Below are 17936 nucleotides of genomic sequence, written 5' to 3' on the forward strand. Positions count from 1 at the left end.
TTTTTATTTTTTCAACTTTTACTTTTTACTTCTCATAAAGTTTTTTTTTTTAACTTTTTTTAATTAATGTTTGAGATTGAAAGTTACTTTTTACAACTATCAATCTTAGTTATTAAAAGCAATTGCATCAAGTGCAATATCCTAAGTATTGCACCTGATCTCAATCCCTTTTCAACCAATTCCATTTCCATAGAGCTGAGATGGGACCATTGTATTTCAAGTTCCAACGTAACTACTAAACTATATGAGTTTCAGTTCTTCTACATCTACAAATTATATTAAAAAAAATTTTGATTTTGATGTGGTTGATAGTGAGTGATAGCCTACAATTTTCATATGAAGGTCATAATTTTTTCTCCATTATTCATAATCGATGGCATAAGAATTGTGGCACAAAATTTGTGTTCACATACTCTCCATAAGTGTAATTTTGATGTGAAATTTTCATATATGTCTAACTCTCTCTCACTAACATATGAAAGATGATTTATGAAAGATGATTGCCAATGTGCTATAGCGGACTCTCACTAACACATGGGTTCTTAGATGTTTTACCCACAAGTGAGAGAGATGCATTACTTAGGGTTAAGAGATACCTTCTCCTGTTTTTACCTTGAATTATTATTTATTTCATAAAAGAAAACCTAGTTTATGGTTTGTTTGGTTAGAGGAGTGGAAAAGTGAGAGGATAGAAAAAATTTGGTTTTCCCTCATGTGTGTTTGGTTGGAGGGGTGGAAAAGTAGGAGGGTAGAAAACTTTTTTGTTTGGTTGGAGAGAAAAATAGGAGGATAAAAAATGTAATTTATATAAATTGACTATTATGTTTTTTATTATATAATAGTGGAAAAGTGAGAGGGGTAGGTGAGTGTAATAAAGTAGAGGTATTTGTGTAAAATGCATTTCTCATCACTTTTTCCTTTTCATTTTCCTTCTAATTTGGGAGGATAAAAAAAGTGGGCGCGGAGGGAAAGTTTTCTCTCCTATTTTTTGTCTTTCTTATTTTATTTTACCAACCAAGCAGTGAAAAATAATACTTTTTACTCCATTTTTCATCTTCTCTGTTAAACCTAGCTAAACAGACCCGTAGATTGGGCTTTGGTACGCATCTCCCATGCGGCCTGGTCCCAAATTTTTTTTTTTTTTAGTACTTGTATGTTTTTATTTAGTACCACGAAATTCTTAAAAAATAAAAATAAAAATATAATATAAAAGTATAAAACCAATAAAAGGATGAAAAAACAAGTAAATGTCAATACTCAAAACCGACGATAACCAATTTAAACGTGTACCGCTTGATTGCTTTGCAAGTCCACATCATCCATTTATTATTCACATCAAACGGCTCCAAATCCAATGCAAACAATCACCTTAATCACATCTACACTTTTCTCTCACATAATTGACGCTCTAAAAGCGAACTAGTCCTCATAAATCTAATCTCCCTCACTTTTTTCGCTCCTGCTTCTTCTTCTCCACAATCGTACCGGGTCAATCTCGGCTGTATCGGACTACCCAAAAAAAAAACCGAAACACCATGGCCGAAACACAGCCTGAGTCCCAGACTTCGACTGAGTCTGTGACCAACACTGAATCCTCACAATACTGGTGCTACCGCTGCGAAAAACGCGTCACCGTCGAAACCCTAGATAATATCCCAATTTGCAACGACTGCAAGAACGGTTTCGTCGAATCGCTTCCCGCCACGTTGCCCTCGCCATCGACTCCGCCTTCTGGATCGTCCGATCAGGTCGATGATCCAACCTTCGGCTCTCAATTCCTTCAGGTTCTCCGCTTGATGGCGCAGGCAGCGCGTGACGAGGACGCGCCTCCACCTCCCCCTCGCGACCATTCGCCTGAGGACGATTTTCTCAGGATTGAGCTTGACGGATGGTATAACGATGAAGAGGATGAAGATCCGAACAACACCGAGTTTCAGAACCAGGAGGAAGAGGAAGAGGAAGGAAATGAAGATGAGGAGGAGGAGGACGAAGATCGCTCATCTGATAACGAGGACCAAGAGAATCGAGATCGGCAAGAGAGAGACGAAGATGATGAAATACAACGGCAAAGGCGGCGTGATCTGCTCCGGCTTCGGATCCAGGACGTTATGCCTCGGGCACGGAGCGGCCGTAACCGGATCTTGGATTGGGCCGAGATTCTCATGGGCTTGGACGACACCTCCATCGAATTCCGCCTCGAAGTCCCTGAATCGGACCGGTACGTTGGCAATCCTGAAGATTACGTCGACGCCGAGGGCTACGAGGCGTTACTGCAAGCCCTGGCGGAGAACGATATCGGAGCAAGAAGAGGCGCGCCGCCTGCTTCAAAATCGGCCGTCTCGGCTTTACCGACGGTGGTGATTGCATCGGAGATAGAGGCTTCAGTCTGCGCTATATGTAAGGACATGGTCAATGTTGGCGAAACCGCCACTAAATTGCCGTGTGGTCATGATTACCACGGCGATTGCATCGTGCCTTGGCTTGGTTCCCGGAATTCTTGCCCGGTTTGTAGGTTCGAGCTTCCGACGGATGATCCTGAATACGAAGAGGAGAGGAAGAAGTCGGCGAAGGCAAGTGCCGGTGGAGCTTCCGGTTCTGGCCGAAACAATTCCGTTTCGGATTGATTATAAAAAATCGAATCGGTATGCTTTTTTTTTTTTAATGTGCATTTTAAAGTTGCTTATGGACTTTTGCATGTTTGTTTGGTAGTGGGATTAGATTTGAAATATGTTTCCATTTTCTTCTGAATGTAAATAATATTTACTCAGTTTGGTCTTGCTTATTTTTCAATGTCATACCCTCTGAGAATGTTAGCACTTTGCTTAGTTTATTAGTTGAATACTAGTGGAAATGGTCTTTAAACTTTGGCATTCGCTCGGTCTCAATGTAAACCAATGAATTTTTGAACTGTTTTTTGTTTCATTCACACATGGGTACCATCTGTAGAAGGCAAAAGAGTTGGGTGAGTGGAGAGAAACGTTTAAACAAATACTAGTGTATATTATTGTCTGTTAGCATGGTTTCTTGGATTTGTCGTTAGTTACTTAGTTTTGGATGATGGCAATTCCCTTTTGAGATTTTTGCCTGCCCCAACTACCAGTCATGTTTGGTATACGATATCATTTTGGCTTTTTCCTATTCTTTTTCTTAACTTTTTCGTGTTTAGGCCAGAGCAGATTTTCTTGCGTTTTCATATTTTGAAATGGCCTTTGATTAGATTCCAGCCTTTGCATAATTATATTTGGGACCCTAAAACCCTTGAGCCATATGCAAGTTTCTGTAACCACTCTCTCAAACCCAGGAAAGAAAAGATAGTGTTAATCCGAAAAGGGAAAAAAGAAATATAAGTGTATATATTATAAACTTGCCTGGCTGCTCTTGGGTTAAGCCTTACAGACAAAAGTTGTTTTAACAGTCAGTAGTAGCAAACACAGGCGCAAACTAGATTATATGTACAAGCAGTGTTCTTGCAAAAGCCTACAAATAAATCTGGACCAAATTGGCTATTGCATTGTTGGCCAATTGTCTGCACTGTGTTCAATAATCGGAAATAGTTGCTGGAATATTTTGTTTTATAGTCTTTCATGAACATGTCTTATCCAATTTATGGTAGGCAGGTGGGTGCATTTGTAACATCGTACATTTGTACGGCAAGGCCCTTGCTTCCTAAGATGTGATTACTGATAAGGGATGTCTGTTTAACGGTGTTTATGTCGATCTTGAAATTGTTCGAAATCAGATAGTAAAACATACATTAGTTTTCTTCTTTTTTTTGTTAAAAAAAAGAAAAAAAAGGAACTATATGTATACATATAAAGAGTGAGGATGTATGTAGCAAGCATTTTAACCTTATTACTATATTTTGCTAGGGAAATCAGAAATGTTGACCAATGCCCCTAAGGGCATTGGTTTAGGAGCTATTTTTAGGAACATTTTATTGGGAGAATAATAAAACAATAAATATCGTTGACAGCTTTTTATATTTTCCATGAAAATGATGTCAAAACTTTCCTATTATGGTTTATTAACAATTGCCCTAAATGCATCCATTAACATGACCTATTTTACTATTATTTTTACCTATTTTGTGTGGCCTACTGTGAAGCACGGGTGCGGCGTTTGGGCCGCCGCACCCGCGTCGGACGCGGCCGGACGCGGCGACGCGCAGGCGACGCCGCTGCCTGCGCGTCCGTGCCGCGTCCGGCAATAAAAAAACATTTTTTTCGGCGCGATTCGGCGCGATTCGCGCCGATTCGCGCCGATACGGCGCCGATTCGGGCCGACGCGCGCGAAATCGCGCCGATTCGGCCCGAATCGGTCGGTATCGGTGAAATCGGGCCGGCCGAAATCGGCCGATACCGGCCGATACAGGCGAAATCGGCAGATATCGGCCGAAATATGCCGATACCGGCCGAAATCTGCCGATACCGGCCGAAATCTGCCGATACCGGCCGAAATCGGCCGATACCGGCCGAAATTCAAAAAAAAAAAAATAACAACAACAACAACAGGTGCGTATGGCTGGAAAAAAAAAAAAAAAAAAGGTGCAAACGCACCGTTTCGAAAAAAACCAAGACCCAACCCTCTCCCTCTTCATTTTTCTTGAGCCTCTCTCCCACTCTCTACCTTCACTCTTCAGCTAGGCTCTCTCCTATTCTCTGTATTCTAGTTATTATTTACCATTGCTCTTAAATTTGGTATATATTTATATAATGTAAAAAAAGTATGTTTAGCAATATATTAAAAATATAAATAAAAATATTTTTAATAATTTTTTAATCGCCGCACCCCGCCGCACCCGCACCCTACTTTTTCAAAAATTGCCGAGTCCCGCACCCGCTCCCGCACCCGCACCCGAATCCCGAAACGCACCCGTGCTTCATAGGTGGCCTATTAGTATCCTGGTAAATTGTGACCTGAACCTTCAGCCTTCACCTTTATGAATTAAGGTGATAGTTAAAGCTTCTACAATAGCTTTATACAGCCCCCTTTCCCATCCCATGACCGTCTTGTTCACCTGTTGTGATTGGCTCCCCACAATCTGTTGCTGTCTCTGATAGATTGGAAAGCCCTTCCAGAATCAGCCGATACTAAATTAGTATTATTGTACCTTTGTGTTTTGATTATTAGAAAAAATGGTACGCTACCTATTTGGTCCTTATTTTTTACAACATGTTTCAATTTTGTCTCTTACCTTTTAATTTTAATTGTGTCAATTTGATTCCTAACCTTTCAGTGCCTTGTCAATTTAGTCACTGCCGTTATATTTTAATGGAAATTGTTGATGTAGTAAATGGCCAAAATAAAAAATTAGTTTATTGGCATATAAATGGAAACTAGTTTTTTATTTTGGCTGTTAGTCACATCAGCAATATCTGTCCAAGAGATAATGGCATGGACTAAATTGACACGGCACTAAAAGGTTAGGCACTAAATTGACACAATTGAAAAGTTAGGGACCAAATTGAAGTATAGTGTAAAGGATAGAGATCAAATACGTAATTTACCTTAAAAAAAAATACAACATTAGCATTATTTTGTGCCAATCTTTTGCTAGAAGTGTGTCACATTATTTGTCAATCGCAAAAGTTCCCCTTTTTTTTTTTTTTTTCATTTGTTTACAAAGCAAAATTTTCATCTGAAATTTGAGGATCTTAAAATATAATAATATTTAATGTGTGATAATAGCTGTATTATACAATATGATCATTATTTGATACCTGTCACTATATATAGAACTGGAATTCACGGGTGACAAAAGCAGACTAGTTCATTGAAACTACAATTAAAAAATGATGATGGTACAATAATTGTTGTATAATTTGATTTATCCGGAAAAAAAAAATCATTGTATGACAAAAGAAGGTGGGGTTTCTATTTAAGCTAATAGATGAAGTGATTTTGATGGGCGCATGACCTAATGAGATTTGATTGCTTGCAAACACGGGAAGTACAATATACTATTATGTGTTTATGTTGTGGACAAAAGTCAACTGAGAACAAGAATAATAATATTCCTTAAGAAGTTATTGTGCAGCTATATGCACCCTTCACTTGGAAAATGGTTTCTGCATTTCTCTGAACAAGTTGTTCCTGTTATGAATAATTGGGAGGTTACAGTTTATTAAATTTAACCTTTTTACTCCTGACTTCAAATTGATTTGTTTACTTCCATCGTAATGAAGATTTTAACTTAATAACACAAATAATCTGTTAAAAGCAGGAGTTTACCTTTTATTCTATTTGATAATCTTTCAGAAGCAGAATTTTCTGTGCACACACATTGTAATTTGGGTACCTCTGGATTCCATGTCACTGATATTGATGGACCATGAATTCTCTTCTACATCATCATTTTTTGGCAATCTTTTCTTAATCCAGTGTGTTAGTTATCAATTGGCAGTACAAAGCTTGTGATTCTTGTGCATGATGGTCAACTGAGTTTGCCAATTCTGATTGTAGATTATTGATGAAGGTAAATGACAGAAACTTGATCATAAGCTGTGATTTGGCATTTTGCAACTTTAAGGACTAGTATTGATGCTGTGACTTTTCCATTTTAAGAGTGTGTTTAGATCAACTAAAGGAATATGTCTAGATTAGGTATTTGTGCTTTTCCCACATAATTATGTTCAAATATAAAAGGTTGATTATTACATTAGACGTGTATATCATACCAGTCATTGAAGACAATGTATACCAGAATTATGCTAGGGACTTGGCTCCAAAAAGGGCCGGTCTACCAAATTTGACAGATACATGTACGCAGTACGCCCCACGCTTTTTCTTGTTAACAGCTTTTAGAGTTGACAAATGCTGTTAGAAGAGACTTGAATGGGTGTAATTAGTGGACTTTATATTCTTTCACAGGCGGAGGTATCAGATCCAAATCTTTTAAGTGCGGGATTACTAAGGTGTTCTTTGAATCCGGTATTTGCCAAAAAGGGAAAGAAAGAAAAACTAACATAGTTGATGAATTGATTTGTTTGTTTGATGTTTACAAGCGAATTAATTCTGCACGTACAATATTGATGCTTGTATTATTGTATTTGGGGAGATACCTAGGCCTTTAATAGTTTAAATTAATTACCGTGGCTCTAATCTTCATTCTTCATGGTTCATACAGTGTGGGGAAATGTTGGGTCCCACGCCGTAACGAGGCAATACGGTGAGCACTGAGCACGGTGGGGGTGGGGGTGGGGGTGGGGGTGGGGGTGGGAGTGGTCGTGGGATATACAAAACCGAGACTTCTATTCTGTTCAATCTTTATGAAGGACAAAAAGAGTAATATGAGTGATGATACAGAATTTTACCCAAGTTTCACAAGTCACCAACTGTTGATTCTCGTAATAAATTTAAAATAAAAAAAGTTTCACAAACTGTTTTCTCTGATTAGTGATTAGTGTTTTTTTTTTTTTTTTTTTTTTATAGATCTACTACTAACATTATTGTTATTATTTATAATTTGTGGGAAAAAAAAAAAACTGTAACTCTAAGAATAACCTTATTCTGTAATTTTATATTTTTAAATGAAGAAAAACCTTATTCAAGCCATGGCAATGAAAGTTACTCGTCATATATTCTTGTTGATGGCAGACTTGGGGGCAGCTAAATTTACGTGTTCATCCCAGCTAATGAAAAAAAAAAAAAAATCTTATAAACATGATTATAAATGGTCGCTAAAATTCACTATGATTTATTTCTGTCGGTCATATCGGTCAGGAGGATCACACGTAATTTGAACGGAATAAGCTTCGTTCCCATTCAAATTGGATTGGTTGAGGTCTTGTCCTAGTGGGTAAAAACGCCCCTCTTTCTTTTTCTGTTTATTTTTTCCCTTCTCAAATAATTGTTGGGAGGTTTAATTAGACTTAAAAGCCACTCTTTCTTACTATTTAGAGGGTATCTCTTGAGGCGGTTTCATGACATTACCCTCTTACAGTATGTGAGATCTACACGTGTAGAACCCAAATATGTCGTGAGAGAACTCTCTTAGAAAGATACGTTTTTCTTACCATATTGTATGCAAACACAATCAAGTGAGAGCTTTTCAAGCTTCTCAACAATTGGAAATATTTTTAGGATCCTCTCTAGAATAAAACAATATTGGTGACATGCTTTACCAATTTGAGTTTCTAATGGCATAAATTAGGGTTGAAAGTTAAAAAAGTTAAGTGTTGCATCAACAAAACTTCCAAAAGGGTGGGGTCTATTTTTTATTTTATTTTATTTTAATACTTTTATATTTACTGTACTTTTATAATATTTTATAATTTTTCTCAAATATCATATTCTTACTAGCATAGGTTCAATGAAGCTTTTTTTTGGTCTACTGTCATCATTTTCCTTTAAAAATAATTGGATAAGTTTGTTTTGAAGACGTAGATTAGTAGGAGAGTATACTATTTTATAGGCATTTTAAGTGGAGTTTGAGATATATTTTAACTGGGTTTTCCTCAAGTTTTTTTCCATTAAGGGTCCATTTGTTTGGAGAGGTGAAAAAGTGGGAGGATAGAAAATGGTAAGAGGATGGAATAGTGGGAGGATAGAAAAAATTTTAATTTCTCACATTTTTGTTTGGTTAGGAGTGGAAAAGTGGAGGATGAAAAAATGAATTTGAATAAATTTACTTATACACCTTTGTTAAAGAATGACGCCTAATCAAAACAAAAAGTGAAAAAAGAGAGCAATCACCCAAATTTATTAAAAAATAAATAAATATCAGGTCTAGTTTAAAATAAAATAAAAAAAAACTATCATGCCAAGCCCTAGAAAATCAAAAAAAGAAAAAGAAAGAAGAGGCAATGTTACTGCCCAGGGAAAAAAAAAAGAACAAAAAAAAAAAAAAAGGCACGGCCAAGCCCTATAAAATCAAAAGAAAACAAAAAAAAAGAAGGAGCAATGTTACTACCCAAGAAAAAAAAGAGGAAACGTCATTGCCTAGAAGACAGAAAAAAAAAAAAAACAATTAGATGAAGCCCATGTGCACATGCACGTGGCCATTTTTGTCAATCAAGAAAAAATGCATCCCTACTCATTTTTCTCTCGATTTTTGAGAGAAAATATTTTTGTGGGCTCAAGGAGAAAATAATTGGGTCTCACCATTTATTTTCATTTTCCCCCCATCTAACTAAACACACTCCAAAAAAGTTTTTCTTCCTATTTTCTTTTCAAAGTTTTTCATTTATTTTGTTTCACTTCCAAACAAACACACTCTAAACGTAAGGTTTGGGGGTATTTCTAATTTACATAAAAATTCAGTCTAAAGAAGGGAATCTTCTTATAAATAGTATTGATATTACATCCTTTCTAGAATAAACAATATTAGTGAGATGCTTTAGCAATTTGAGTTTAATGGCATGAATTAGGGTTGAAATTAAAAAATATATATATATATATGAATGAGTTGGGGTCAAGTTACACCTGATATAATTTTAAGCAATGTTACACCAAACAATATTTTTTAATTGGATGTGAATTTTGACAAATCGACTATTGGATTATATTATCTTTGTACATTCTTTATGTGTAGTTTAAAATAATGCATAAAAAATGAGTTTATAGATCGAATGGTGAATAACATCCAATTGATATGAATATTGACATGCATGTTTAGAACATATAGAGCATGTAATTCAACAGTGGAATTTTCAAAATATAAATTTATTAACAAATTATTGGGTGGTGTAATATTGTTTAAAGTTACACCAAATATGTGTGTGTGTGTGTGTGTGTGTGTGTGTATAGAGGGGTGTGTGTTAAGCTAAATCTTATAACATATATATTATATTGAACTTAATTGTCAATATAAATTTTATATTTTATTGATTAATGTTTTTGAATTTGATAGGAAACCTAACATCTTCTAAAATAAATAATTAAATAAAAAAGAAACTTATCTAAGAAATTGTATATAAATTTTGCTTAAGTTAGGGAAAAAAAAACCATGAGTTCTAGTTAGTTTAACTTGTAGATTTTCTTGTCGTTGAATAAGAAATTTAAAGTTCAAATCTCGCATACATCATACTTTCTCTTAAGTTTGTAGCAATACCTAAATTTTGACCACTACTAAATTTTAATTAAAATAAATAAATAAAGAAGGCAAATCCCTTAAACATATCAAAGCTTAAAATCGAAATTTCCAAACACAATACCAACAAAAATTCCCTAAAAGGTAAAACGAAAAAATTACCAAGAGATGGGAGGGTTTAGATTTCATGCAAAAGTTGAACATTGGGCATGAGAGTGTGAGGTTGTAAGAGGTGGTTATAATCTTGTTGATGTGAATAAATTGATATCGTAGAATGATATTAATTGGAAGAATTTAAAGAATAGCACATAAAATCCTGTACTTAAATTTTATTCGAAATTGATTATAGTATCTGTACGGGCGTTACCCTCTGTTGAAACCATTCGTCCACAAAAGCCCATTGCTTGGACGCCACGTGTGAAACCTTTCACTGGTCGAACGCGTGGGCTCATTCCATGCAAGCTTTGGTGCTCGTGTGAAGCCCGGAGCCTAGAGATGGAATCGTTCATGACTTCACCCTTTCCAAATGAATATGTTCCTTGGGTAGCCAGAACTCGGAATGCCCGGCATCACTTAAGGGAACACCTCTGTCGATCAATAGACCTAATGGTGGAGCTGGTTCCAATGCCACTATTACCTTCTACCCACCACCAAACACCCACTCAGGAGTAACAGTATTGGACCTCCCTTCCATTACCTAGGGAACACCATTGCTGGGCAACAGACCTAACGGTGGAGCTAGTTCTAATGCCATTGTCATTTTCTCCCACTCGCATTTAAAGCACCCACTTAGAAGAGACAACATTGAACCTCTCCTTCCACTGACCAGGAAAATGATCGTGGCAAACCCCCTAACTTGGTCTATAAATAGGCAAGGGAAATTTAGGTAAGGGGGTTGGCAATTCCGGAGAGAAGAGACTAGAGAGAAAAAGTGACCACCCTGGAAAAAGAAGGAAAGTGCTAGAAACAATAGGGGAAACTTGGGAACTAGGGTTGCCGAACATAGCATCACCCATTGTAGGAAATCCGAAAGCCCACCGTACAAATAGATTGTGAGCCCAAATACCTCTTAGGCCCAATAGTCGTATCTGGGTGCGCATAATTGGCGCCGTCTGTGGGAATCTCCTACGTAGTTGTGGTACTATCTAGGCACGCACGGGAGAATGTCTGGAAGTAGATAGGGAAGTCATGCAGAGAACGGCTTTGGAAGGTCGTCGCGGGGGTCTACATGGTGAGAAAGGAGGCAAAAGAGGCAGGAGGACAGAAGACATGAGGAAGCAGAGGAATCTGGGCTCGGAGAAGGATCGTACCAAACCCTCCAGACAATGTCTGACGCCTTGGGCCACAGCCACCTCAACAGAAGAGACCAGGAGCTTGAGCGGAGGGATCAAGAACTCGATGGCCTGCATAGGGCGATGAGAGATTTGGAGTTGCAAGCACAGGGCAGACGTAGGAGACCATGAGGAACGAAGGGACAGGTCGGCAAGTATGGGGAATCACCATGCGGCAGGATCCCATCAATCCGGCAGGATCCCATCAGTCCGGTAGAATCACCGTGCGACAGGTCGGCAAGTATGCGGACCGTGAATCGACTTCCCCGGATGAGGGGCGACCTCAAAATGTGGCCATGGATGCCATGAGCCAGGCATTACGCCAAGCTGCCCGGTCTCCATTGCGCTTATACCGAGCAGGTTCATTCCTACACTGGAAAGACAGATCTGGTGGAACATGTAAATCACTATATTCAAATGATGTCTTTACACGCCCATAACGATGCATTGATGTGTAAGGTTTTCCCCTCGAGCCTCGGCCCCACTGCTTTGAGGTGGTTCAACGGATTGAAGAAATGTTCGGTCCATAGTTTTTCGGAATTGATCCAGAAGTTTGGAGTGAGTTCATGACTTGCAACCGGGTTCCACAACCTGTAGACACGTTACTATCAATGAAAATGGGGGCTGGGGAAACCCTTTGCAACTATGCCAATTGGTACTAAGAGCTGTATAACGAAATCGGCGGGGGCAATGAAAAGATCGCGACGAGCACCTTTCGGATGGGGTTACCTAAAGAGTCTGGGCTAAGAGAATCATTGACCCTGAGGCCTCCCAAGGATATGAGGCAGTTGATGAGGCATATCGAGGAGTACAAGCGCTTAGAAGACGATCGGCTGCAGACCAAGGGAAAGGCCCCGATCATCAATTATCCTCAGAATACTGGCTTCAACCCCAGACACAGGAGGGATTTGAGAATTCAAGAACCCGGCCCGGCGATTGGGGGAGTCAATGCAGCGTTCAAGGAGCCCGTGCACAGGATTATTGACAGGATAAAAAATGAGCCGTATTTTAAGCGGCCGAACAAGATGGCAGGTGACCCATTAAGGAGAAACTAGAATTTGTATTGCATCTACCACAGAGATAAAGGGCACACCACCAAGCAGTGCAGAGTATTGAAAGATTACCTAGAACAGTTGGTGAAGGCAGGACATTTGAAAGAATTTCTGGTGGAGACAGGGAATCAAGAGATCGGGCAAGCAGATCGGCCGCATCGAAACCCTCTCCCGCCCCTTTTGGGAGTAATAGAGGTCATTCATGTAGTACCGAGGGGCATTAGAGCACCCACAACGAGGGGGGTATTGACCATGGTATCAGCAGAAGGTTGCGCGGGCAAACAATCCCTGGGGAAGAAGCCGAGGTACACTAGAAAACCCATAGCGTTTGACAACGATGACCTGGAAGGCACCACTCAGCCGCACCACGATGCTTTAGTAGTCATGGCTCGTGTAAGGGGTTTCATAGTAAAGAGAATAATGATAGATCAAGGGAGTGGCGTAGACGTAATGTACCTGGACCTATACAGGGGGCTCGGCCTGAAAAAGGAGGATTTGTCAAAGTATGATACGCCGTTGATGGGATTCGATGGGCATATGGTGACTCCAGAAGGGCAGATTTCATTCCCAGTCAACATGGGAGGTAAGGAGGTAAGGAGGTAATGGTGACGTTCATAGTGGTCGCTTCTTTCTCGTCATACACGGCAATACTCGAAAGGTCGTGGATCCATGACATGGGGGCTGTACCGTCCACCTTGCACGTAAAAGTCAAGTTCTGAATTGAAGAGGGGATTACAGTGATAAGGGGTGATCAGCAAGCGGCCAAACAGTGCTTAGTAGCCGTGACCAACAAACAAACCGAGCAAAAGGAATCAATTGAGAAGGCTCCCCTATAGCAATTACAGAAGCCCCAAGTAGAGGTAACCAACGTTGCCGAGGATTTGGTAAGAGTAAAAATCCTGCCAGGATGTGAAAGGAGTTTCTTGATAAGGGCCAGTTTAAATGATGGGGAAAGGGTGGAGTTACTGCTGTTTCTTATACAAAATGTGGATGTGTTCGCTTGGAGTCCATATGAGGTACCCTGGGTCAATCCCGAATTTATAGTTCACAAGCTGAATGTAAATCCTTTATGCCCTCCTAAGAAGCAGAGACCGAGAAGGTCCGCTAAGGAGCATGTGGAAGCCGTCAGACAGGAGGTTGGGAAGCTGAGAAAGGCGGGGGCCATAAAGGAAACGTTTTTTCCGGAATGGCTTACAAACACGGTGGTCGTGAAGAAGAAGAACGGTAAGTGGAGGGTTTGTGTTGATTTCATTGACCTGAACCGAGCATGCCCGAAGGATCTGTTTTTGATGCCGAAAATTGATTAATTGGTGGACGCTACGTGCGGGCACCCGAGAATGAGCTTTCTTGACGCTTTCCAGGGTTATCACCAGATTGCCTTGGCCGCCGAGGATCAGGAGAAAACGACATTCATTACACCCGATGCTAACTATCACTATACTGTGATGACATTTAGATTGAAGAACCCGGGAGCCACTTATTAACGAATGATGACGAGGATTTTTAGGGATAAGATTGGGCGGACGGTTGAGGTATACATTGATGACATGGTGATAAAAAGCAAGCAAGAAGGGTAGCACATTGACAACCTTAAAGAGGTGTTCGAGATACTCTAGTGACACCAGCTGCGCCTCAACGCCAATAAGTGCGCTTTCAGAGTAGGGTCCAGCAAGTTCTTGGGTTATTTGATTACCAAACGGGAGATCGAAGTTAACCCCGATCAGATTGAAGCTGTGATACGTCTCAAGCCATTGAGCAATCTGAAAAAGGTTAAAAAATTGACTGGTATGCTGGCTGCTCTCAACCGATTTATTTCCAAGTTCGCTGATCGGTGCCAACCATTTTATCAACTTTTGAAGAAGTGGAAGGGGTTTCAATGGGACGAGGAATGTGATAAAGCCTTCCAAGATCTTAAGGACTACCTTGGGCGGGCACCGACGTTGGCAGCCCTGGAACCAGGAGAAGACCTGTATATGTACCTCTCGGTATTCGAGCATGCAGCCAGCGCCGTGCTATTGAGGGATAGTGGTGTACAGCTCTCGGTTTATTACATCAGCAAGACGTTAGTTGACGCCGAGACTAGGTATTTACCATTGGAGAAACTAGTGCTGGCACTCGTGTATTCCACCCGAAAATTGCCCTATTACTTTCAGGCCCACACCGTCCATGTCCTGACTAAGTACCCACTTCAGTCATTGTTGAGAAGATCTGAGTTTACGGGGAGGATAGCTAAGTGGGGGGACTCGGCTAGGCTCTTTTGACATCAGATACAGGCCGAGAAACTTGGTGAAGGGATAAGTACTTGTGGACTTTATTGCCGAGTTCTCGCCAAAAAGTACGGATATAGTTTGCCTCGTGGAGGTCAGGCCATGGAGAGTATTTTTGGATGGCACATCTAATGCGGCAGGAGTGGGGGCTGGAATTGTGGTCATCACCCCGGAAGGGCTAAAGCTAGAGCACTCGTTCAGGTTAGGCTTCAGGGCTTCTAATAATGAGGCCAAGTATGAGGCCCTACTAGTTGGACTTAGAGTTGTCATGGATCTAGGAGCCAAAGAGGTGGAAGTTTACTCGGATTCTCTCCTAGTAGTGAATCAGGTGCAAGGGAACTTCAAGGCCAAAGATACTCGGATGATTGAATATCTGTGGCTGGTAAAGCAGACCATGGGTAATTTTTCAAAGGTCAAGATTGGACGGGTATCCCGGGGACAGAACCAGCACGCCGATTCCTTAGTGACGCTGGCATCATCAATAGCTGACATGGTACCTCGGTTGATCAGGGTGGAGTTAGTGCCGGAACCAAGTATTACCGCCAGGACACCGGTTGCACAGATCACCAAAGCTGAGAGTTGCTGGATGGACCCTATTATTGATTTCCTTATAGAAGACCGAGCCCCGGAAAATGAAAAAGAGGCTGCCAGAGTACGACAGACCGCTGCTCGGTACTGGTTGTCTGTCGATAGGAAGTTATATCAAAGATCATTTGAAGGATCGTACTCGCAGTGTCTTCGTCCTAATCAGGCTGAAGAGCTATTGACTGAGCTGAATGAGGGTGTGTGCGGTAGCCACGTGGGGGGCGCTCATTGGCTCACCGAGCAATGACTCAAGGGTTTTGGTGGCCGCTGATGAGGAAAGATGCAACCAAGCATGCTCGGAGGTGTGAGCAGTGTCAGATACACGCACTGATGATCTACCAGCCTGTTAGGAACTTGAACCCAGTAAGCAGCTCGTGGCCATTCGCCCGCTAGGGGCTAGACATAGTCGGGCCATTTCCCCGAGCACCGGGCAACCGGAGGTTTGTGCTAGTGGAAGTAGACTACTTCACGAAGTGGGCAGAAGCGGAAGCGCTAGAAAACATCCAAGATGTTGATGTCAAGAGATTCGTATGGAGGAACATTATAACAAGATTTGGCGTGCCGGAGTCTCTTGTGTCGGACAATGGTCTACAGTTCGACAGCAAGGCTTTCCGAGAGTTCTGCAAAAACCTCGGTATTCGGAACCGGTATTCCACACCAGCATATCCGCAGAGTAACGGCAAGGCAGAAGCAACCAATAAGGCCATCGTGAGTGGATTGAAGAAAAGGTTGGAGGGCGCCAAGGGCAAATGGGCCAAGGAGTTGCCAAGCGTCCTATGGGCATACCGAACAACTCCCAGGAGATCCACAGGAGAAACACCATTCTCTCTAACTTAGGGGGCAGAGGCTGTCATCGCCGCTGAAGTGAACCTGTGCAGCGCCCAAGTCGTGGGATTCGCTCTGGACGAAAACGAGAAGCTAATGGCAAAGCAGCTGAACTTGCTTGAGGAACACCGAGAAGTGGTCACCATTCGGCTGGCAAAGTATCAACAAAAGCTCGCTTGCAGGTACAATAGAGTTGTGAGAAAGAGGGAGTTTGTTGTGGGAGATTTGGTACTTCGTAAGGTCGTGGGGAATACGCGAGACACTAATGCAGGAAAGCTAGCCCTGTCCTGGGAAGGGCCCTACCGAGTGACTGCTATTGCAGGGGCAGGGGTGTACTACTTAAAGGATTTGGAGGAAAAACCGCTTCGTTGGCCATGGAATGTTTACAACTTAAAAAAGTTTTTATCATTGACCGGTTATCCTCCAAAGATGTAAACTTGATGTAATTCTGCATTATTACGTATTTAATATGACGACATTTATTCATGAAGATGCCGGTAAAGGCTTACCACCCAACAGAAAAACGGGCTACCAACTAACCTCGGGTTGAGAAGAAGACGCCACGTTTGTCCCGACCTGAGCCGCTAGTAGAGTGACAATCGACGTCTCTTGGATCCTAGACCCACCCTTTGCGCGGGGCGGGGTCTTCGGTAGGGCGTCACCTGGGGCAGGAGTATTCTTCTTGGCGACTCTTTTCCTCTTCCTGGTTTCACCCACAGGAAGAGCTTGACCAGTTCCTTGAGGAAGTTGAGGTTGAGCCACAGGTCTGGCGCCAGGTATGAACCAAGCAAGGGTCATCTCCCTATGCTTCACCATATCTCCCACGTGGTCGGATTTAGTGCCCGAAGTACCTGCTGGTTCGGTCGCTCCTTCCTCGGCTATTGGGGCAGCGTTTTTTGGCTATGCGATTGCTTCGTGTCTCCTTCGATTTTGAGACACATGCTCGATAGACCCGTCCCTTACAGGCGTGATATCAGTTGCGGTTGTATATCGGGGACTAAGTTCTCGAGCTTTGCCAATGGTAAGCGCGGGTGGAAGGAATTTTTTGTGCCGGACGTCTATGTATGACAGGAGCAGAATGTCCACCAAGAGCGCATGGCGTAGTTTTGCCAAGTATTGTACACCGGGTTAACGTCGAGGATCAGATGAGACACCTGAAGTTGCCCGTCGTCATGCACAAAAATTTCTGACCTCAAAACAAAGTTAAGATCCCATGCGTGTATGACTCGGGAGTCCGGTAGAAACCTTTTTGATTCTGCAGCAAATCCGAAAGTAGACCGATCAGTTAATTGCTCAAATAATGAAAAGATGCATGGTCATAATAATCAAAGGTTCTCGGTATCGACCAACATTACGCGGTGAAAGCGGGCAGAGTAGCTCACCGGTGAGCAGTTGCCACGCACCCGAACAAACTCGTTGGCTGAGTTTTTATTAGAGTTAGGCAGGCAAGAGATAAGCTGGACTCGCATATCTCTAGTTTTCAAGTAATAGTCACTCGAAAAATTGCTGCACAGTTTATACATAAAATTGATGTTATGATGATTTAGTTGCAACCTGAATAGCTAATTTAGTCGGCTGACACAATTAATAACTCTATAAAAGTTTGGGGGAAACTGGTCGGGGCACAGACTGTAGAACCCTAGGGTGCCTATTATGAGCGGGTCTACAGGAAATTTAACCCCACCCTCAAGTATAGACATTAGCGGAAAGAACGCCGCGTTCGAATCAGCGGCCCTCTTAAGTTCAATATCGCCCACATTGCAGTACGCAATGTCGACATCCTTTGGGACACCAAAGGTCTCTTTAAAACTAGCAAAGGCAGCCCCAGGGGTGAGAAGATGAGAAT

The 17936-nt window shown here is 41.4% G+C and overlaps 1 protein-coding gene across 3 annotated transcripts; it reads left to right on the plus strand.

Moving 5' to 3' along the window:
• Positions 1 to 1425: 1425 nt before the first annotated feature.
• Positions 1426 to 7203, plus strand: LOC142612130 (E3 ubiquitin-protein ligase CIP8). 3 transcript variants are annotated; one of them, XM_075784252.1, is made up of 2 exons: positions 1426 to 2642; positions 7127 to 7203. In XM_075784252.1, exon 1 carries the CDS (start codon positions 1536 to 1538, stop codon positions 2622 to 2624), a length of 1089 nt encoding a protein of 362 aa, XP_075640367.1. In that variant the 5' UTR covers positions 1426 to 1535; the 3' UTR covers positions 2625 to 2642; positions 7127 to 7203. The 3 variants fall into 3 exon arrangements, with proteins under 3 accessions (XP_075640367.1, XP_075640378.1, XP_075640372.1); XM_075784263.1 differs by lacking the exon at positions 7127 to 7203 and adding an exon at positions 6871 to 7031; XM_075784257.1 differs by lacking the exon at positions 7127 to 7203 and adding an exon at positions 6463 to 6765.
• Positions 7204 to 17936: the final 10733 nt, after the last annotated feature.

This window comes from Castanea sativa, chromosome 1 (assembly GCF_040712315.1).
Source record: "Castanea sativa cultivar Marrone di Chiusa Pesio chromosome 1, ASM4071231v1".
Lineage (NCBI taxonomy): Eukaryota > Viridiplantae > Streptophyta > Magnoliopsida > Fagales > Fagaceae > Castanea > Castanea sativa.

Excerpts from the sequence above, each read along its gene's own strand:
- LOC142612130 (XM_075784252.1), top strand. The coding sequence starts at position 1,536 with ATGGCCGAAACACAGCCTGAGTCCCAGACTTCGACTGAGTCTGTGACC.